The sequence below is a fragment of the Phascolarctos cinereus genome, unplaced genomic scaffold (assembly GCF_003287225.1).
Source record: "Phascolarctos cinereus isolate Bilbo 61053 unplaced genomic scaffold, phaCin_HiC Scaffold_5;HRSCAF=322, whole genome shotgun sequence".
Taxonomy (NCBI): Eukaryota; Metazoa; Chordata; class Mammalia; order Diprotodontia; family Phascolarctidae; genus Phascolarctos; species Phascolarctos cinereus.
The window spans coordinates 68,550,499-68,573,263 of NW_027555958.1; the positions used below are offsets into that span (position 1 = coordinate 68,550,499).

Consider the following 22,765-nt stretch of genomic DNA (forward strand, 5'->3'; position numbering starts at 1 on the left):
CATTTTTCTTCTGAGAGGCAGAATGACCTAGAACAGAGGTTCTTAGCCTGGATTCCACGAACTTTTTAATATTTTAACAATTGTATTTCAATGTAATTGGTTACCTTTGTAATCCTATGTATTTAATTTTATATATTTTAAAATGTTATTCTGAGAAGAGGTCTATAAGCTTTACCAGACTACCAAAGGGGACCATGAGAAAAGAAAAAAAAAAAGATTAAGAATCCCTGACCTACTGGATAAAGAATTGTCCTCAGCTCAAGAAGACCCAGGTTCAAATGTAACCTAACATTACTATCAGAGGTCACAGTGTCCTAAAGCAACTCTCTAAGATTGTAAATTGCAGGATAGTTGGGGATCTGCATTGTTGGGGAGCTCTCTACTATACCAATTAAATCACAGCTCCTGACAAGTTGTTTTTTTTTAAAGCATACCTTATTTTTCAAATCCCCTAAAATTCATTAAAATGCATGACTTTTGCTACTGTGGTATTTTCAAGGTCGGTAATTATCTCATTCTTTTCTGCTCTTCACTGTTAACATATTGAAGTTTCCTTTCCTGCAGAAGATCTCGTGGTTTCTAAAAGAACCACAATTTTTTTTCATGCTCCAAGTTATCAATATAAAGGCTTTTAAAAGTAATGACTAAATATTTACCACAATTTTCATATAAAAAATCATAAACATTAAAAAAACCTCCATGGAATGTATCCATAAGGAAAAAAAATACTCTTGGCAATGCGATCTTTTTTTAAAAATCAGTTTATTAATGTTTAAAAGTAGATAAAGCTATGTGCAAATTGAACCATAAAAGTCAGACATCTTTTAAATACTATCTTAAAAACAAAGAAAACAAGAAAATACTCATTTTAATTGCACTGGAAACCATACTACAGAGGCAGAGATATATCTTTATTTTACTCTTTTTACAAAATCATGTTTCTACACCTCCCCAGTAACTGTATAGTAATAGGATGTTCTGAGGGAACTACCTGAAGTGTCCCCGTCTGTTACAGTAATGCTCTAGGGCATGGAAGACCTGCATCTTGTTAACACATGCACACATTCAATTCTGTTAACACAGGTTAGAAAAAAAAATCCAGTAAAACAAAAGATGCAGAAACAAATACATTCAAAGAACATGGATAGGAAATCTGAACACAAATCGATCTAACACCAACACTTCTCTGTCCAAAAGCTGAGGACCCCTCTGAAACACAACACAGCATCAACACAATGCCAAAAAAACAGATACGTCAAGTGTTAGGGGCATTTTTAGAAGTCAGAGAGATATCTGGTGGATTACAGCATTCAAGAGAACACTTCCATGTCTGTCAGGTTTTTTTTTTCTTAACCTTTCCAAGACACTGAGGTCAAAGGTTGGAGCCTCAAAATAACCACCCTCAAATAAACTAATATTTAGATGAACTGGACCTCCTTCCTCCAGCTTTCAACCACAGGAGCTAGGATAAGGCAACTCATGTCATTAAAAGCTATCCAGAAATGGCACCCCAAAACAAAACAAACCTGGCTCCAATCAAATTTTTACTTTAGCTCTGGCTAAAGCGGGAACTTTGGACTCAGCGGCTGAAATTACATGACATCTAAAAGCCGTCTCAGCTTCCTCACAGGTGAGAGTAGGGGACTACTGCAGCTGACCCAGAGGTGAAGTGTGCTCCCATTCCCTCCTCCTCCCGTGGAAGCCAAGGAGTTAATACAGGGAATGGAAAATCTTGGAGTGGGGAACAGTGGAGATACAACAGGATTGGAGGTGGAAGGAGGGAGAGTCACCTTGGAAACGGGGGAGGGGGATACAATCCATCTTGACAGAAACTAGGGCAGAGGGAACCAACTTCTCTTTCTTGTTTCCCACTCCCCACAAAGGAAAGCCCAAAGACCCAAACAGACGCTTTCACATAGGGACATTGATCAAGACTTCAAGAAGTAGCCAACTGAAACCTTCAGGAGCCTGACAATGTTAGACCTTAGTCAGACTCAGTGCAAAGTCAAAACAAGTTCCAGGGAGGAAATGTATTCCGAGCCAGGACAGTCTGTCTCTCAGGGACAGAGCTCCACCCTTCCCGGTGCATTGTTCGCGTGGACCAAAACTCCCCACCGCCCACCAGCACCACGCTGGCTCTTCTGGCTCTTCCTTCCTTCCCTCCCTCCCTTGCTTCCTAGGGCCCTGCGGCGCCACCCGTTGGGGTGGGGTTGGATCGCACCCGAGAACCCCAACAGAACTTTTCCGACAAAGTGTGGGATTGGGAGGGGGAGGCGTCAGCACAGCACCCCCTGTAGGCCTGCAGCAGGGTTCAGTTTTAGGAAGAGGAATTAACGTTCCCAGAGGACACGATAGTCTCCGGGTTGTCGCCGTCGTCCTTCTGCGGGTGGGAAGAATTGTCGGATTTGCTGCGGCTGAACTCCATGCCGCCAATGATGGGCCGCTTGAACTTGGCCCCCGAGTCCCCGCTAGGGCATTTGCAGCAAGACATGATGCGGACGAAAGCCCTCCGCATCTCTTTGTTGGTCAGCGTGTAAATGATGGGGTTGGTGGCCGAATTGAGCACCGCCAATACCAAGAAATACTCCGCTTTGTAGAGGATTTTACACGTGTTCACCTTGCAGCCCACGTCCAGAAGGAGCAAGATGAAGAGCGGAGCCCAACAGGCTATGAAAACGCTCAGCACGATGATGACCGTCTTGAGGAGCGCAAGCGACTTTTCGGAGCTCCTGCTGGCCTTAGAAATGTTTTTGCGGAAGGTCAGCCTCCGGCTCCGAGTCCTCACCAGGGAATAGATCCGGCAGTACAAGATGACGATGGAGAGGAGGAGCAGGGTGAAAACTGTGGTGCAGAAGAGGATATAGTGCTTGTGGTAGAGGGGCAGCACGGTGGAGCAGCTGTGTAAGGAGCCAATGCAGTTCCAGCCCATGATGGGCAGGCCCCCCAGGATCAGCGAGATGACCCAGCAGGCGCTGATGAGCAGGAAGGAGCGGAAACTGTTGCTGTCGTTGTGCAGCTTCATCTTTAGCATGGTGATGTAGCGTTCGATGGCAATGGCCAGCAAGCTGAACACTGAGGCGGACAGGGCCACGAACATGCTACCCTCCCGCAGGAACCACTGCGCTGGAGTGAGTTTGTAGGTGGTGGCCCCGGAGAAAAGGAGGTTGGCTGTGTAGGCCACCCCGGCCAGCAGGTCCGACAGGGCTAGATTTCCAATGAAATAGTACATAGGCCGGTGGAATTTCTTGGTTTTCCAGATGGTCAGGAGGACGAAAATGTTCTCCAGGATGATGAAGCAGCAGATAAGGATGAATAACACCGAGGTCACTTTAAGGCCGCTCTCCGCGCTAGAGTTCAGCTTTCCCGTGTAGTTGTAATGCTTGACGATGATGTCATAGTTGACATAGTCAGAGACCAAGCTGGGAATGGCCTTGACCGACGGCACACTCGTGGAGCCCATGGTGCTGGGAGAAAGGCCTGCAGAAGCCCAATGCGTCACCTCCCCAGCTGGACGCTAGAGGGCAAAGTCGAGCGAGGCTTCGATGCCCGGCGGGTACAGTGAGCGGTGGCCAGTCTTTTCTGCAGCCCTTCCCCTGCTGAGGGGGCCTCGAAGACCGCGGCCCTAAAGAAGGCACAAAGAGGAGAGAGTCAGAAAAAAAAAGGGCACATCATGTTGGCATAATTCACCCGAGCTACAGCTGTGGCTCTGTCTGTGTTCAAAGAGGGGAGAAGGGGGGGGGAGGAGCCTGCAAAGAATCTAATGTCCAACTTTTGCAAAAAGAAAAGTCCTAAATTTTCCCCCAAACCGAAAAAAAAATCCACATTTTCTTCCCTCCCCCCACCTCCACCCCCATCAAAACTAGACAGAATGATTTAAGGAAGACTTTTTAAAGTAAACCTCGGAATGCTCTTGGTGGATCACACTGCATTTCCAATTTTTCCAGACCTCTCCTGAGTCCCTCCCGGGGTAACCCCCTTCCCCGCCCCACACTTCCAGCTGCTTCACGCGCCATCTCCCTCAACCCTAGTCTAGGCGATTAAACTTCAAGTCTGGAAACTGAGGGTTGGGTGGGGGAATGGAGTAGTGCCACCTCGTACCCTCCCCTTCCTAAAAAGGAGAAACTACTACCTAATTGTTATGTATGAATTTCTCAAGAAAATCAACTCATAAACGAAATCATTCTTTTCACTCTATTAATAGCATCCTCTAGAAGCAGGTGTGCAGTGAAGATCACTAGTGTGAGGCTCCAGTGAGGTGTGCTAAGCGGGTAAACAGGAAAGCTTAGAGCTAAAATGAAGCTCCCCCCCCCTTTTTTTGCGCAACCTTTGAAAGCAGTAGTAAAACAGAACAAATAGACTTAAAGGAACTTTGTGAAATCCATTCATAACAAAGGGAATTCAGCTGACCTCAACGTTTGAGAACACTAATAAATAGAGTGCATGTAGATTGGCTTTTTTTTTCTCCTTCAAAAACATCATGTTATAGTTAGAATGACAGTGCAGGTCAAGTTCTGATGTTCCACTCCAAAACTATTTTCAAGAAACTCAAATAACTGAAAGTTTTAAAAGATTACAGTGTACATCATAAACAATCTCCCGCCACCACCTCTTTGGAGAAAAGGGGGGGGTGTCCTTCTTTCAATGAACCATAAAGTGAGGAGGAAAAAGGCCAAGGAGGTATCACAAAACTAGAAAGTGAAATTTCTTAATATGCTAAAGGAAATGTAGCAACAGTAATTACTAGGTAACAAATGGACCGTGTAAGAGTTAACGTAGTAACTATCTTGGATTAGCAGAGATTTCTCTCCACTCACTTCGTTGACACCCCACTGTCCTCCCCAACGAATTCTGCAATGGGACCCAGTACAGAGCAAGTTTATATTCTCTTTAGCACTTTTTCTGCAAGCGTTGTCTGTTGGGTTTTCAACAATGACCCTCTCCCCCTATTCCTTCCTCTCGGCTGACCACCCGCGGATTTTCCCAGCCTTTCGTCCAATTTCGATTTGGCAGCCCTTAAAACTCATGTAAATCACAACTATAAATGCCTCCAAAAACTTGTTGCAGGTAAGGGATTCAGCAGGGTCAGCCTGTCTGATTCGCCTTCCTAGGTGAGACAATCGCCCATGTACATAGTTTTCCATACTAATAATAACACTAATACATGCGTGCACATTTTAAAACTTCATATCCAAAGCCAAAGTTTGCTTTCAACAGTTTGCGACCAGAGCCCATTCAAGTCCTGGGCTCCCTCCCGTCTTTCCCCAGTCCAAGCTGCTCCACAGAGCTCTTACCTCGCTCAAGCAGGACAAAGTTCGTTTTTAAATGCTTCTGGTCGGCAGGAGCTCGTACTTGGCATCTTGCTGCCCCAGAATAAATTCAACCCTCGCTACCAAACTTCCTTTACCAGGGGTCCCCACCCTCCTTGCCTCGCTCTCCAATAGCCAGCTAAGAGCGTTCTGGACAGCCCGGGAGGTGCAATCAGGAGATAGAGCCCAATCCAGCGAGTTTAACTAACTGTACTGGTGGTCACACTGGCGTGTATGTGTTTTCTTCTGCTGCTGGTTTAGGGAGGGACTGGGAGGGGTTAACGAATCTAATCTCTCACCCCCTCCTCTGGCAGCTGGGGCTCCTCTGGATCTGAATAGTGACTCCGGACTCTCCAGGAAAGGAGCTGGGTTGATGGGAGGGGAGACCGAGAGGAGGGGGACGCAAACCACCAACCAGACCTAGCTTAGGAGGAGGAGCCTGGGGGGCCCCTTGTAGCTATAATGTATAAATCACGGTCCTTTAGCTGCCACGGTGCTGCTCCCGGGTGGTGAAGCTTATTCATACCCGCTACTCTTTTGAAAAGAGAGTGGGGGAGGGAGGAGGCTGAGAGCTTTGGAAAACTTCTCTTTTTTCTAAGTGTTTGGATGCCTAACACTGAGTTGTCCTAAGCAAACCCCTAGACTGCCTCCTTCCAGTCTCCTTCCAACCCCCTCCACATTCCCACTCTCTCCCAGAAGTCACTTCCACGCAACCTCTTCTCTTCTCTCCTCTCCTCTCCTTTCTTCTCCTCTCTTCTCTCCTCTCCTCTCCTCCCCATACCCCCCCCCCAGGAGCTATTACCAAGGTCCCTGCCCTGGGCCGCTGGGGAGTAACCACAGGGTATAGAAAGGGAGGCGCTGCGAACCAGAGAGACGCTTCCAAGAAGCCAGGGCCAGTACTTGGGAGAAAAGGGGGGAGGGCCTGGGACGGAGGGGGATGGCAAAGTGGTCTTTGATTCAGGGAAACTGGATAGGCAGGACTTGAACAATGTCCCCTCATCTCCTTTTCTTGCTCCATTTCTCTTTCTGCCACACACTCACCGCCAGTTCTCTTTTGAGGCTGGCTAGGGTAAGCATCTTGGGGAGGGGAGGAGGGGCAGAGATTATGGGCAGAAGAAAAAAAAATTGGCTTTTGTTGAGTGGAATGCCATAGCATCGCGTTACAAGAGAAATGGGAAAGGAAACGAAAGAGAGATAGCCCGGGATGATAGGAAGAACGGAGGGAGTTGGAAGGGGGTATTTCCACGGCTGTCTAAAGTGGGCTAAAGTAGTCAAGATCAGAGAAAGTGGGATATAGAGGCAAGACTCTAGGACAGGTCAACAAATCACCTTACCTCTCTGGCGCTCAATACCCTGATCTATAAAACGAGAGGATTGGGCTAAATTTGGTCTCTCAGAGACTTTCCAGGTCTCATATCCTGTCATTCTGTTTTCTCCTTTCCCCTTCCCATGTCATTATCTTTCTCCGTCTCTTTGTCTGTTTCTCTTATCTCTGTCTCTCCTCCTTCTCTGCCTCTGTCTCTCTGCCTGTCTCTCTATTTCTGTCTCTCCCTCTCCCTTTCTGTGGGTCTCTCCCTTTATCTGTTAGTCTGTGTCTTCCTCTTCTCCCTCCCTCCCTCTCCTGCTCCCTTTTGTATTGGACTGTTCCTCTACAGCGGGTGGATTACAATCAGTGTCTGTAAATGAAGAGAATTGCAGGGGGCTGGGGGTGGAGTCAATGCTTAGAAACTCTGAAGAAAGGAAAACCGAAGCTTACTCTACTGTCAGGGGTCCTCTCAGCCCCCCAAACAGCAGTAGGTCTTCCCTCCTTTCATCACTGTACCTAGTAAGAAAGTCAAAACTAAAGAACACTATGCTTAGCCTTTAGACTCTCCCCTCCTCTGCCTTACTTTTTTTTTACTTCACCATTTAAGAACATGGACAGGGTTCATATAAAACACATGTAGTTGGCAAAAACGTTATACCTCTATTCAGCTGACAAACAGCCCATTTCCACCCAGGCACTAGCCATATTTACTTCCCTTAAGATTCTGTGATTCTATGTACCGGCTCTTCAGTAGATGTGAAGAAACGTATCTTCCTCTGCTGTCTAGTTTCTATTGGTGTACACACCCTCTACCTGAATGAGTCAGAAGAAGGCTAGAAGAATAAACATCAGACCCATAGCCTCTAGAATGTTATGAGTTTGCAGGAAAAAATGAAAAGTTTCTTGTTTTAAAGTAACGGTTAGTTCACATCTGTCTTGGAGTTCCCTTTAATGACAAACTTTTACAATGCACAAAACCATACAAAAACATACATAAACAGCACAAACTCAAACACTAACTTTAAAAACACATGCTTTAGAAGGAAGAGAGTTCTCAGACTTTGATGTGGTTCAAGTTGCATTTGAGAACTTAATTTAAAAGTAGAGATGGATGGTAATTTAGCAATTATCTGTTAGTATAGTTGTAGACACATTAGACCAGTGCACACAGACACAAGTGTAGACAAATTGCATCATCTCTCGTCTGGATGGGTACAATAGTTTATTTTCCCCATAGCTAGTTACTACTTAGTCCAGCCTATTCTTACCATGCTACCAAAAATGTTTTTTGGTAGGTTATGGGATAAGTGCATCCTAATAAGGAAATTTTCTCTACCAATGTAGTTCCCCATGTGCTATGTAGTTTAAAGTCTTGGAGAGTCAACTTTCTAAAGAGTTAACTTGGAGAGGTTAAGTGACTTGTTCAGTATCACTCAGCCAGTTTGAGTCAAAGGTGAGACTTAAATCCAGGTCTTCCTGACTCAGAGGCCAGTTCTCCATTCATTATGCCACACTGCCTCATATACTGCCAGGTTAATCTTCCTAAAACACTTCTTTGTATGTGTATGTATGTATGTATATATATATTTATATTTACATATATTTATATATATGTTTATATATATACATATATTTACATATATATATATATACACCTATCTCCAAAGTTCCCAGGAGCTCCCTATTGCTTTAGCAAGGATTCTTAATATGGGGTCAACAAATATCATAGACAGATTTCAGGGGGTCATGAACTTGAATGAAAAAAAAATACATCTTTATTTTCTCTAACCTTTGGCTTCCTTTGAAATCTAATGTATATTATTTAATGCATTTAAAAATATTATTCTGAGAAGAGATCCATAGGCTTCACTAAACTTCCAGAAGAGTCCATGAAAGGTTAAGAATCCCTGGCCCATAGGCTAACTTAAACTCCTTAGTCTGATATTAAAGGCCCTCCACAATTTAGCGCCATCCTCCTTTTCTAGACTTATGTGTTATGGACCTCTTTGGGAGTCAGGTGAAACCTATGGGACCTTTTTCAGAATAATGTTTGTAAATGCATAAAATAAAATCCATAGGATCACAAAGGAAACCAAAGGTTAGAGAAAATAAAGATGTCATTTTTATGTCATTCTAGTTCATCTACCCCCTGAAAACTATTCACGGAAGGAGTCCATGGACCCCAGATTAAGCTCTCCTGCTATGCATATTCACCTTTAAGCTCCAGCCAAGCTGCTAGCCTTTCCCTACTTATGTCCCAAGGTTTCCCACTTCCATGTCTTTTCTCAAGCCATTTTCCTATATCTGATATGTCCTCTCTCTCCCTATTTCAACCTGTTAAAATCCTACCAGTTCTTTAAGTCTCAGCACAAATGTTACTTCCTCCATGAAGCCATCCTTGATTTATCCAGTTGATAATGATCTTTTTTTCAGTTAGATCTGGTGTGATATTTTTGTCTTCAATGCTTTTGTCATATAAATTTTTGTATTATAGTTCTACAATTCAATTTAATTCAACAAACATTTATTAATGTGAAAGGTACTTGGCTAGTTTGGAAGAATATTTAAAATCTAACAAATATTTCTCTAAAGTCTTTCCCAGACTTTTCTATTTAGAAAAATGCATAGAGTCAAGAAAAAAAAGCAAAAGTTCTGAGAATATGGATTAAGGGGTGATAACCAATTTAAAGGGAGAGTGGCGCGACACATATGCAGAGCACCTGGGACAGCATCTTTCCTTATGGAGAGGCTAAGGAGTATGCTTCTGGGAGAATCATGATGACATACAGGAAATGCCTTGGAGAGACAATACAGCATGGGTGGACATTATGTAACTGTTTCTGGTTAGCTAACCGCATACTGTAAAATAGACTTTGGCTTTGGAGGTACTCAAAAAGGCCTCTCAGACTTGGCTACTTCCCCTTTAGTCTTATTCACTCTTGGTGTCATTTGGTGAATCCTTCACTCACTGGATCTGGTGAGAGACCATTCAGGGGAAAGGCCTTAGGGATCTTCTTCCCATCTAAGGTGGTACAGTCCCATGATATGACCCCTAGCTTCTAAAGTGGATTAAAGGTCAAGATCAGAGAAAGTGGGATGTAGTCATCAGTCCTTAGCCTCTGCTTTTGTTCTTATTTTTTTTGGTTTTATCTTGTTTTCCTTTTTAAGCAAGGAAATTGAAGTCTTCATCCCTAGGACTTTTGAAGTTTAGGAAAACTAAAGGAACCTGGGAAACATCTAGGACAGGTTTTGCAGCCAAGGAATAAGGAGCAACCTTTAGAAATGACTTTCAGAACCCCTGGCAGCCCAGCAGTAACTCAGACAAGCATTCATTCAATAGAGATACTATCTTTGCATGTGAACTTAGTGGGACTGATGCTATATAGGAAGTGAGTTAAGCTTTAAGCTTATTCTCCCAGGGACAGAGGAGGTATAGAAGTGAGAATGACCATCAAGGTGTTGGGGAAGGGTGGGGTATTTGTATGTTCTTGCTATACCTTTGCATTAAATAGTTCTCTGTCAAAGCTAGTTGATGTTATTTGTGTAACTCAGACTTGTCTGGATTACACAGTAAGAAGGGAAGGACTTCCTTCCCCTGCTCCCTTTTTTACCCCTGCTCCAAGAAATGGACCTGGAGGTGTTTGTTTCTAATATGGGTGGCTTGTTCTCCTGAATTTCAGGTTCTGGAGGTGATCCCCATAGGACCTACAAAGAGCTTGAGCCAACCTTGGAGCCAGGATTGAAGCAGGAAAGGACAGCTAGCCAGCCCAGTATGGCAGCCGTGAAAAGCCAGGGTGCCTCTGACTCAAGCCCAAGAGGGCTTTTGGATATATAACTAGGGCTGTGCTATAGGAATGGAGTTAAACTATGAACCTAATCCCTTTCCCCTAAAGCTGATGTGGTACAAAGTGGGGTGGGGTGGGAGAAGGAATATGCCTCCCTTGTGTTGAGGAGTAAGTTTGTGTGTTTGCAATTATACCTCCTAAAGTAAATATTTCTGCGTAAATGCTAATCTAACTTTTAATGGCTAAGTATAATTGCAGTACAAGGGAACAAGCCCCTATATTTGGGGGAACACCACCAGTGGGAGCTGGAGTCATTTGATATCCACCCCAAATCCCCTGAAGGGTACCAGAGAATGCCAGGGAAGTGATGAAATGTAACCTACCTGGCCTTCAGAAAGTCAGGGCCAGGATAGTCCATATTATACTTGGTTCAATGGAATTGGATGCTAATCACTGGGCCCCTAACAACACAGAAGGGAATAGCCCTCTGTAGATGCTACAGACCATGGTGGCAGAGAGGAGACACCACAAATTCCTCAGTGTATGCTAGAACCCTAAAGGAAAATGTAGGTAGCGGTATTGGGACTAGGCCAGAATGTATTTATGGTACACCAAGCTTAGAACAAAAAATCTCTCTTACATGTAGTTAACATCATTACTTCCCACATGCCTTGAAGAAACTGACAGTATTACCCACCTAACAGAAATGTCCTATTTTCCATTAGGAAGGGATTAGGGTATTAATCTCAGAGATGCTTGCTCTATACTGGGTCCCATTGCAGAATTCGTTGGAGAGGACAGTGGTGTGTCAACTAAATGGGTAGAGAGAAATCTCTGCTTATCCAAGATAGCTACTACGTTAACTCTTACATGGTCCATTTGTTACCTAGTTATGACTGTTGCTACATTGCCCCTTTGGTCTTTGAAAAGAAGCCAAGACCAATGTGGAGGGAGAATTGGTGCATGACTTTTTGTTTGCAGATGATTGTGCACTCAGCGCAGCCTCTGAAGCTGAGATGCAACAGAGTATGGATCAATTCTCTCCTGCTTGTGCTAATTTTGTCCTGACAAATAACACCAAGAAAGAGGTTCTTCACCAACCAGCACCACACCATCCAAAGGTGGAACCATCAGTTATGGCAAAGAGAAATTTTGAATGTTGTAGATAAGTTCACTTACTTTGGCAGTATGCTTTCCAGGGATGTACACATAGATGATGTGGTTGATGTATGCATTGCCAGAGCTAGCTCAGCATTTGGGAGGCTCTGAAAGAATGTGTGGGAAAGTAGAGGTATTAGACTACCTACCAAACTGAAGGTCTACTGAGCCACTGTGCTGACCTCCTTGTTGAATGCCAGTGAAACGTGGGCAATATACAAGTGCCATGCCAGGAAACTGAATTGCTTCCATTTGAATTGTCTTAGGAAGATTCTGAAGATCACCTGGCAAGATAGGGTACCTAGACACAGATCTTTTTTTGAGCTAAACTGCCAAGCATTCAAACTCTAATGCAGAGAGCACAACTCTGACGGGCTTGCCACATTGTTTGAATGCCCAACATATATTCATCTAAAAGACTGTTTTATGCAGAACTCACACAAGGCAAGGGGTCACATGGATGTCAGAAGAAAGCTACAGGGACACTCTCAAAGTCTCTCTGAAGAACTTTGGAATCGATTCCATGACATGGGAGACAATGGCAAAGGACTGCTCAGCATGGCATACCTTCATCAAAGAAAGCATTCTGTGAGCAAAGTAGAACTACATCAGCTCGAAAAGAACTTGAGATGTGCAAATTTAGGGATTTCTCCACTCCAAATGTTCATATGGACTATTCGTGTCTGACCTGTGGTAGAGCATTCTGAGCTCATATTGGTCTGATCAGCCATAGTCATTCTGGTCCTCTTTGAGCATGAAGGACAACAACCATGCTTGGATTTAGAATAATGTTGTTAATGTTGTTCTGTTCTTTCCAGTTCAAAGATCCTTGTGCACAAATGCATAGAAGTATAAGATAGCTTGTTTTGTTAGTAAAATGGTTGTCAAGGGGAGAATTTTGAAATAAGACTGGATGTGAAAGGGGATTCATGCAAAAGGGGATGATATAAAAGAGAAATAATGTGAAATTACTGTTGGTATTTAGTCCTTTCAGTCATGCCCAATTCTTGGTGACCCCATTTGTGGTTTTCTTGACAAAGATATTGGAATGGTTTGTCATTTACTTTTCTAGCTCATTTTTTACAGATGAGGAAACTGAAGCAAACAGGGTTAGTGACTTGCCCAGCGTCCCACAGCTAGTAAGTATCCGAAGCCACATCTGAACTCACATTTTCCTGGTTTCAGGCCTGGCACTTTATCCACTGTGCCACCTCGCTGCAAGTAATGTGAAATAAGAATTTATAAATTAAAAAAAGAAAAGGAAATGATACTTCTCAGTACGCTGGTAGATCATGGGAATGCTATAGCCATAGTTTATATAAATTTGGGCAGAAATTTGACAGTTTCTGATGCTATACTTGTGGAAAAGATAAAAATACATGAACCAGATGATAGCAAAGTTAGGTGACTGCAGAACTGATTGAATGACCAGACTCAAAAGGTGGTTATGATTTAATATCAGCTTGGAAGGAGCAACTCCCCAGGAATATATGCATGAGGCTGTGATGTTTACTGGGTTTGTTGTTGTTGTTGTTGTTGTTTTGTTGTTGTTGTTGAGTTGGGTAAAGGTATAGATGGCATGCTTATCAAATTTGCAAATGATACAAAGCTAGGAAGGTTAGCCAATACACTGGGATAGTCAGAACCCGAAAATATTTTGATAGGCTAAAATGTTGGTTTGACTATAATTAGGTGATATTCAAGTAGGATAAATGTAAAGTCTTACACTTGGGTTCAAAAAATCACCTTTACAAGTACAGGATATAGGAGGCATAATTAGGCTAGTTTTTTCTATAAAATATCTAGGGGGCAGAGGGAGGAGTATTGGATTCCAAACAACATAAATCAGTAGTGTGCTGGAGGGAAAACAAACAAACAACAAAAAACACTAAATCACACTTGAAATGCATTAAGAGAGACATAGCTCCCAGAAAGAAGGTGATGTTACCACTATACTCTGTCCCAATTACACTACATTTAGAGTATTAAGTTCATCTTTGGACACCACAGTTTAAGAAATATATTTTAAAAATTTGAGAGTGTTCAAAGGAGGCAAAACAGAATGATTAGGCATCTTGACCTAGTGACATATGAGAATTAGTTGAAGGAATTGAGGATGTTTAACCTGGAAAAGAGAAGATTTAGGGGGATATGATAACTATCTTCAAGTAATTTAAGAGCTGCCGTGTGGAAAAGACTTTGGACTCTTTTTTGGTTTGGCCCTAGAGCAAAACCAGGAGCAATGATTACCAATTATAAAGAGACAATTTAGACTTCATGTCAGGAAAAACTTCATAACAATTAGAACTACTTAAAAGTGTAATGGATTATCTCTCAAGGTAATTGGTTACTCTTATTGAATCCATTCAAGAAAAAAAAATTGTAAAAGGGATTCCTTTTTTTTAGGTATAAATTGGACTTTCTGGACACTGAGGTACTTTCCAAGTCTCACTGATCTTCCAGTCTCTGCTTGAAGTCACCCAGTGAGAAAGAACCTATTAGCTCCCAAGGCAGACTACTCCATTTGTTAATCATTCTAATTGTTAGGATTCTTCCCTTTGCAACAAACTAAATTTATCTTTTTACCACATCCACCTACCACTTCTAGTTCTGCCTTCTAGGACCAAGCAAAATGTGGTCAAAGTTGATATAACCCATGAATAATTTTGCATCCAATCATTCAACCAGTTCTGTGTGATTTCATCCATCTCCTTTTTTTACTTTCCCCTAACACAAATATAAGCTCTTTGAGAGTATGTATTGTTTCGTCTTTCCCCCAGGGTCTATTACAGTGCCTGGGCCATAGTAGATGCTTAAAGATGGTGTGAATGGAATAGAATACTAACATGCCATAAAAAATTACAAAAGGGAAGCTTCAGAGATAACTGGAAGGACTCATATGAATTGATGCAGGATCATTAACAGATCCAGGAGAACAATTTGTATATAATGATTACAACAATGTAAAGGCTTCAAAACTATGATTGAAGTAATGACTGATAGTGAATCATGCTTCCCACCTTTTGCCAGCTAAGTGATGGACTAGAGGTGTACATTTTCAGACATGTTCAATGTGTGGCTTTGCTTGACATAGCTATATTTATTTTTTTTATGAGGGATGATGTATGTGTACGTACATACATACATACATATATATGTAAATGTATCTAAAATATGGGTAAATATTGTTATGGCACAGCTGAGGGACAAGTGCAAAGGTATAGTAACAATGATAACTTAAAATAGGAAGAAAAGAGCATTAATGAAGCATTCAAAAATATACACGAGACAATAGAAAAATATTCAGAAGGGAACATAGACCGAAAAAAATGCAATGTTTGAACTACCATGTCAAATTTGAGATAAACAACAAAAACAAACAGATCCAAACTGTAAGTTGCGGAGGTTCACATTTTTATACGTAGTCCTCTTCTTCTGTTTCATATATAGGGAAATATTCATGTTTGTTTATGTTTGTCAAATTAATAATCATAGGAAAGAAAACTTTTTTTAAAAGCTAGTTGATTAATATGGTGACAAAATTAGCCCTCAGCAGACTACCTGATCTTTAACATATAGATATCCTCATGTATTGAAGAATTTAACTAAATTGGATATCTTCTTTAGGAATGTACACAGCATAGTAGCTACAGAACTTGACTGAAAGATGGAGAACCTCTATCTCTTATTTGGTTAGGAATACATCTCTTACTCATAGCTATTAGAGGTACATGATCTGTTTCTCTTCTGTTTTTTTTTTTTACAGTATTGTATTTTATATTAAGGTCACTTATTCATTTAGAACGTATTGTGGACTGAGGTGTGAGGTGTTGGTTTAAACCTAATTTCTGCCACTGCTTTCCAATTTCCCAGCAGTTTCTTATCAAATAGGGAGTTTTCCCCTACGTAACTTATATCTTCCACTTTATCAAATGCTGGGATATTGAGTTCTATTATTTCCTAACCTCCCCCTCCTCCTTGTCTAGTCTGTTCCATTGATCTATCACCCTATTCTCTAATCAATACTAGATAGTTTGGATAGCTGCTGCTTTATAATTTAATCTGAGGTCTGGATGCCATTCCCCTTCATCCTCATTTCTTTTCATTATTTCCCTTGAAATTGTAGATCTTTTATTTTTCCAAATGAATTTCATCATTTCATCAAGCTCCTTTTCATCATTTGTTTGGTATAGAATGAATGGTATAGTTATTTGCAATGTGATATAGTTTCTCTTATAAAAGACTCTCTTTTGTATGCAAAGATGATGAGATAGATACTCTTTCATTAGATCCAATCTGTCACTGTAGAGGAGAGGAAAAGGGGGGGTAGGTTTTCCCAACAACTGTTTCTTTTTCATTTTAAATTGATAAATCAAAATCAGATGCAAGGAAAAGTGATTAAGAAATCTTTTCACTTCACTTTCCAAAGTTTTGATTGTGCACAGTACCTGGTATGTAGTAGGTATTTAATAAATGCTGGTTGCTGGACTGACTCACCTGTGTACTACAAAAGCCCATACTGCTTACTTGCTAAGAAATTTTTCTCTAAAAAACATGATCTTGTAAAAGAGGAAGTGTACAAAATGTTCATTCATACATGGAGAAGTAGCTACTTAAAGTAGGTGCATTCTATATTTATTCTTTCAGTACTCTCACATCCAGCTATGTTGAGGGACTATCCCTTCTCAAAAACTTAGGGAAATGGAAGTCTACCTGAATGTGTACTTGTTATTTATAGAACAATGCATTTACCTACAGAAAGAATTAGTTTTTAGCTTACTTTTATATCTCTTGTTTTGTCAATCAATGACATTAAGAATATAAATTAGGAAAAGCATCTAGTAAGCAGCAGCGTGGTGGGAAGAGCACCAACTTTGGAGTCAAAGAAACTGGTTTCACATTCCATCTCTTATTCTTACCAACTATGTAGCCTTGGGCAGATTATTGACCTCCCGGGACCCTAGTTTCTTCACCTATAAAAATGAGCACCTGAATAGCACCTCCTTCCACCAATCATTCATCATCACCATCATCATCATTATCACCATCATCATCATCATCATCATCATCATCATCCCCATAGCTAGCATTTATATAAGCCTCAAGTTTGCAGAGCCTTAACAATACTTTACAAATATTATCTCATTTTATCCTCACAACATCCCTGAGGTGTTATATGCTTCTCTTATTCCCATTTTGCAGATGAGGGAATGGAGGCAGGCAGAGGTTAAATGACTTGCTCCAGGTCATGTAGCTAGTGAGGGTCTAAGGCCAGATTTGTAAATTTAGGTCATCCTGACTCTAGTGCCACCAGTCTATCTACTTTATCTAGCTACTTTATCTAACAGGGAATTGCCTCAGTGAAGTAGACTGAGGTTGGATGACATCCATTCATTATCAGAGACAGGACTGGAACCTAGGTTTTCCTGACTCCAAGCCTGGTATGCTAGCCACTACAGCCTGTCACTTCCTCAAACCACTGACATCACGATAATCTAAAACTTTATCTCAGAAAACTAGTTTCCTAAGGTTGACTAGAGGAACAGAGAAGAGGTGAAAGTTGCTGCTGCTACTTTTTCCTTTCTATTTTGATGGCAGAAAACTTTGCTGGAGGTTGTGGTTGAGCTGTGTTTCCCTGAGCCACAAAGGTGTTGAGAAGACGGAAACATTGCTGAAGCAACATTGCTCCTCCTCATATGCCCCTACACAGGCTAGGGATATGCCAGGTGAAGAAATTATACTCCCTGCAGAACTATGCATGGGATCATTTCTATGGTGACTTCCTTTCCAGCCTTGGCTTTCAATGAGATTCTTCTTGAATCTCTAGCTCTGAGACCCAGAAGATCTAGCACACTCTCTCATCTTAATTCTGTGCCCAGGCCTTCAGTCCAGACTGACTTCCATCCTGGGGGAGCCTTCCTCTAAAAATAGGGGTTAGGCTCCACTGTCTTACATTCATTGGCCTGTTAAGTCCCCTACCCCCAGTGCCCTGAGGAAGAATTACCCATTTTATTGCTCACATCTAGTAGTTCTCCAAAAGGAGGAGTAACAAAAAAAAAATTTCAAATTTTAAAAAAAGGTACTCAATGTACAAAAACAATTGAATATGGGATGTGTAACTTATTACTGCACACACTAAAAAAGACTAACCATAAAACAACTTACCAGCATGAATTGAATTGACCAGGCAGGATTCAGGCACTTCACTGGGAGAGTGATACTGAAGCTTCATCAGAACATAAAGCAGTTTGTGGTATTGTTGAATGCTCTGCTCCAGACTCTAACCTCTTCAGACCACAGCTGCTTCTGTAGTCAACTACTCCTGCATCTGCTGCAACCAATCACTCTTCTTTTTGGACTGAGAACCTTTAGATGCTTCAGACCCAAAATGGTGTCTTCAGTACTGGACACCTTGAAGTTGATGCTTGTTTGCCTGCTCAGGAAAGGAAATATACTGAAAAGGTTGGCAGGCATCCAGGTTCAAGACTGCCTTGCTGAGTCCATGCTTCATGGGAAGAGGGTGAAGAGCATCAAAGCAGAGAGACATGGGGGGAGAACTGCAGCCAAATGGGTCTCATATGGAAACTGTCACCTCTTAAAAAGAACAGTCATTAGCTCCTGCAGCTCAGTAGCCAATAAAGGGATTCTTCATCATCTTTGAGTGCAAGCCTTTTAGCCCTCCATCACACGTGGTCAGAAGCTCGACCCCAAGTTCCCATAGGTTGACTGGAAGGGTAGGACTGAGTCCTTGTAACACTACTGAATTAGAACATGAATTTGTGTAAGGAAGAGAATTGATAAACCCCCCACATCTCAATTTTTCAGACATTAAAGGACCTCAAAGGCCCTACAATCTGAAAAGATTGACAAACAAACATTTAAAGCTATGTTTTTATAAATAACTAAAATAGTCTGACTTGAAGATGCATTCTTTTCTTCCAAGTGCCATTCAGACATTCACATCTTGGGATACAAAAGCACAGGTTAATAGTATATTCAAGTACTTTCTCTACACATCTGTTTTTGAAAAAAAAAATTGTTGGTTCTTTCAGCCAAACCAATTCTCATTTGAAAAAACAAAACAATTCTAATGGACTGATTTTCCATGCAATCAAGCAATCAATAAACAATTATTAAGTTCTTCCTCTGTGCCAGGCACTGTGCCAAATCTATCTTCTATTATTAAAATGTATTTTGTGATTATTAGAATATCGTAACTTCAAAATGAGACAGAACAGAAATAATATTTCTCTATAATAACTGTGTGAGTGCAGCTACCATTACATACCATACATTATATATTACATAATGCATGTAACATATAATATATATAGTATATATGTGAATACACACACATATGTAACATGTAAGAGAAGCAAAGTGGTTTAGTGGATAGTGTTGGCCATGGGTTCAAGTCCTATTTTTGCTGTAGTTATATCAGCATGGACAAGTCAAGTACTTTTGCAGTCCCTCTGTTGAGGCTTAGGGGTTTAGGAGTGCTGGGACCCCAAAATAAAAACTTGTGGATCCTGCCTGAATGAATTAGATCCAAGCCATCTTTCAGCCAAAGACAAGGTTTATTAGAACATCTGCCATATTGACCAGACTCTTAAGGAATCTAAGCATTTGTATCACTAACGCAAGTGGGTCAACTTTTAAGAATCTGAACCCCTTAATGGAGACAAGAGGGACCTTATATATAGAAACACTGTGGGAGGGATCCAGGAGTGGCCAAGTAGTCTGGGGTGATTGGAGGAGAGGTCTAAAGAAGATCTGGATGGGAGTGGCCAGTAAGCTAGGGTGAACAGAAAGCCAGGGATCTGGACCATGTGCCAAGGGAGAACGGATTCTAGATAGAATTAAGGGTGGAAGTGGCCAAGGACCACGTGGAGGTAAGAGACAATAGAGGGCTAGGTAGCAGAATTGGGAGATTGGGCATAGCCACAATGAAAGGCCAGTTGATAGGATTATAGCCTCAGGGGAAAGCCAGAGATTTGGCCAGGTGGGAAAGTCCAGGGTTTTTCCTTTTTGGGGTCATGATCCCAAAGACATGGTCTTTTCCTTTCAGGGGTTCAGATTCCATCCCCATTACATCCAGGCAACTATTTAAAAACACAAATTACAAACGACTTTTCCATCTGCATCGATATCAGTTTTGAAGCTAGGAGTTTCCTAATCCAGTTAAATTACAGGTCCAGACCTCCCCTTTCCAACAAAAAAATACAGCTCATTTTATGTGTATTATTTGTTGTCAGTCATTTTTTCAGTAGTGTCTGACTCTTTGTGACCCCACTTGGGGTTTTCTTGGCAGAAGTACTAGAGCGGTTTGCCATTTCCTTCTCCATTTCATTTTACAGATGAGGAACTGAGGCAAATAAGGTTAAGTGACTTGCCCAGGGTCATACAGCTATTAAATATCTGAGGCCGGATTTGACCTCAGGAAGAGGAGTCTTCCTGACTCCTGGCCTGGAACTCTATCCATTGTGCAACCTAGCTGTCACATATTATTTACTTATGTTCATTTAGATTTATCAGCATACATGGTCTTCACTGATTCCTTAGTGTAGTAGAAGACATGGCCTGACTCCAAAGGTTATATGGTCAGTCAACCAGAGAGCTGGAAGATGGGCCACATGCTACTTTCCCCAACATGGCCAATGATCGAGTTTGTCTCTCATACAACCATACCTACTTTTCACCTATAATTCCTCAATTCTCACCACTCTGTCCCCCTTCCTCTGATGTGTAAGCAACCAACTTCTATTCTGAGCCCAGGATTACCCCCCCCACCCCAGGACAGTTATACCAATCCCCAACCCAGGCACTCATAGCAGCAGCTACATAGGTGCCATTGGGGGGGGGGAAAGGGGGAACCCTGTCTCCATGTTCAACCACACCTCCCAGATCATCTCATGTGTTAGGTGGACCAGTGAATGGAGTGCTTAAAGACCTGAGTTCAAAACCAGCCTCAGACACTTATTAGCTGTATGATCCTTGGCAAGTCAATTAACCTCTGATTGCCTCAGTTTCCTCATCTGTGAAATAGAGGTAATAAGAAGATCTACTGAGATAAAATTTGTAAATACTTAGCACTGTGCCTGACACACAGCAATTGCTATAAAAATACTAGCTATTACAACTACATGGCAGCTCTTTGCTCCGGCTCAGCAACCTGTGAGTTCCTCCCTACCCCTAGCCCCTTTTGTTTCTGGTAGGACAGAGTGAGGCATAGAATGTGCAGGGAATAGATAACTTGCAACCTTCATTGCATATCTCATTATATTATTTCCCCCCCCCACATTCCCATAAGCATTCTTCTTCCAAATTTCCCAGTTATTGTCAAAGGCCTCTTCATCCTTCCAAATTACTCAGGTTTATAACCTAGATGTTATCTTTAATCACTTCGATCAACTGCCAAATCTTGTCATTTATGTCTCCACCCTATGTCTTATATCTATCCCTCTTCTCTCCATTCAAACAGCCTTAGCCCAAACCTTCACTATCTCTCACCTAAACCTCTGAATTATCTTCTGAATTAACCTCCCTGCCTCTCATCTTTCCCTTCTCCAATCCATTCTCTACCCTGCTGCCAAAGTGATTCTCCTAAGGTCTAAGTCTGAACATATCACTGCCCTACTCAACTCCAGTGGCTCCTTATAGACTCTAGGATTAAACACTATTTCTTCTTTTATCCTTTTTGATATCTAATTTTTATGTGTTAAATATATATATATATATATATATTTATATTTATATATATAGCTATTTGTAGCATAGTATATGAAAATAAATGTATACATTTTGGTGGTGCATGTTCAATTTTTTTTTTAAACTGGTAGGGGTATGTGATCAAAAAAAGTTGGAGACTACCACTTAAGTGGGTAGTTTAATATAAGAATGGGCAACATCCTTCATGCCCATTCTAAGTGATATGGCCATTTCCCAGCTGAGGTTGTAGGAATGAGAAGAATGTGGACCTGACACTATAAGACTTTTGACAATGCCTTCTACACCCTAATTCCTAGTTGGCAAGGCTAGGCACATCCAGAGAGTACAGTTTTCTAAACGAATGGGTGATATACTAGGTTGTGGCTAATGATGCCAATTTTAACATGGACACTGGCATGTACTAATTCCTTAAATGGTTGGTGATAGCAGAGGACTGCACTACCCAGATATAGTATTGTGTTTCAAACTGTTTTCAAACCTTATCTTTGCTTTTTGTTCTTACCAGTTTCCCCTCTCCATTGTTGACATTTTAGGACTAGGAACAGCTACGTTGCATTATTTGAGAGTAAATTACTATGGTATCCTTTAAAAAGGATTTCTCTTGTCTTTGTTCAGCTCCATATGGGCCTTGCTTCAGTCCCCCAATGTCTTTTTTTTTCCTTCTCTCTTTTGCCATCCCATGAAGCTGGTTTGTAAGGAATATGGGTTTGATGCTTAAGGAATGGCTGTACTCCAAGAATTCATCATTTGAGACTTTGGCCATTTGTCGTTAGGGACGTAGCTGCCACAGATGAAATCTGTTGAGGAGCTGGACAAAGCTATTTATAGACGCTTCAAACATAGTTTCACAGGAATAACTATGGGAGCAAAGGAGGGGAATGTTGCCAGAGTAATGTTTTCCAGACAGCCAGGAAGTGCCTTATGGGTGCGATAGAATTAAAAAATCTCAGAGTTGGAAGGGACCCAAGAGGTCATCTGGTCTACTTCATACCTGAATCAGGTATTCCCTTTACAACATTCTAGATAAATTATCAGTCTGCTTCTGATGGAAGATCTCTAGCACTCATTACTAACTGTGATAGCCCATCCAGCATAAGTTCTTAGATGTCATTTCCCCATATCAAGTTGAAAATCTGCCCTTGGTAACTTCCACTAGAATTCTACCTCTATAGTTCTGCCCTCTGGGGCCAAAAATAATCTTAATATGATGCAAACTCATAACGCATCAGGAACATTCTCCTAGACCTGCAAGCTCATCTTTAGGCCCACATTTCCATTGATACTGGCTCCTTAGAGCACTGAATGAACATGACTGTTATCCACAAAGGAGGCTAACATAAATTGTGTAATCTCATTGGCATAAGTACTCCCTCTACTGGTACTGATCACAACCTATGTACACCTTCTCATCCTGCTAAATTCTTGTCCACATCTTTTTGTAAATATGCCATAAAAGCCCTACCCAAAGTGCTAGAGGCTTC

General features: G+C 41.6%; 1 protein-coding gene across 3 annotated transcripts in view; it reads right to left on the minus strand.

The window, feature by feature from the left end:
* Window positions 1-890: 890 nt before the first annotated feature.
* Window positions 891-22,765, minus strand: part of S1PR1 (sphingosine-1-phosphate receptor 1) — a 71,562-nt gene continuing 49,687 nt past the window's right edge. Inside the window, exons 2-4 of one of the 3 annotated variants that reach the window (XM_078154992.1) lie at window positions 17,721-18,314; window positions 11,577-11,662; window positions 891-3,622 (exon numbers count right to left, since the gene is read on the minus strand). In XM_078154992.1, the coding sequence (XP_078011118.1) occupies window positions 2,318-3,460 (1,143 nt within the window). In that variant the 5' untranslated portion in view covers window positions 3,461-3,622; window positions 11,577-11,662; window positions 17,721-18,314 and the 3' untranslated portion in view covers window positions 891-2,317. Of the gene's footprint in view, window positions 3,623-5,291; window positions 5,661-11,576; window positions 11,663-17,720; window positions 18,315-22,765 lie in introns of those variants that run through there. The other 2 variants (XM_021000088.2, XM_021000083.2) reach the window with 2 other exon arrangements.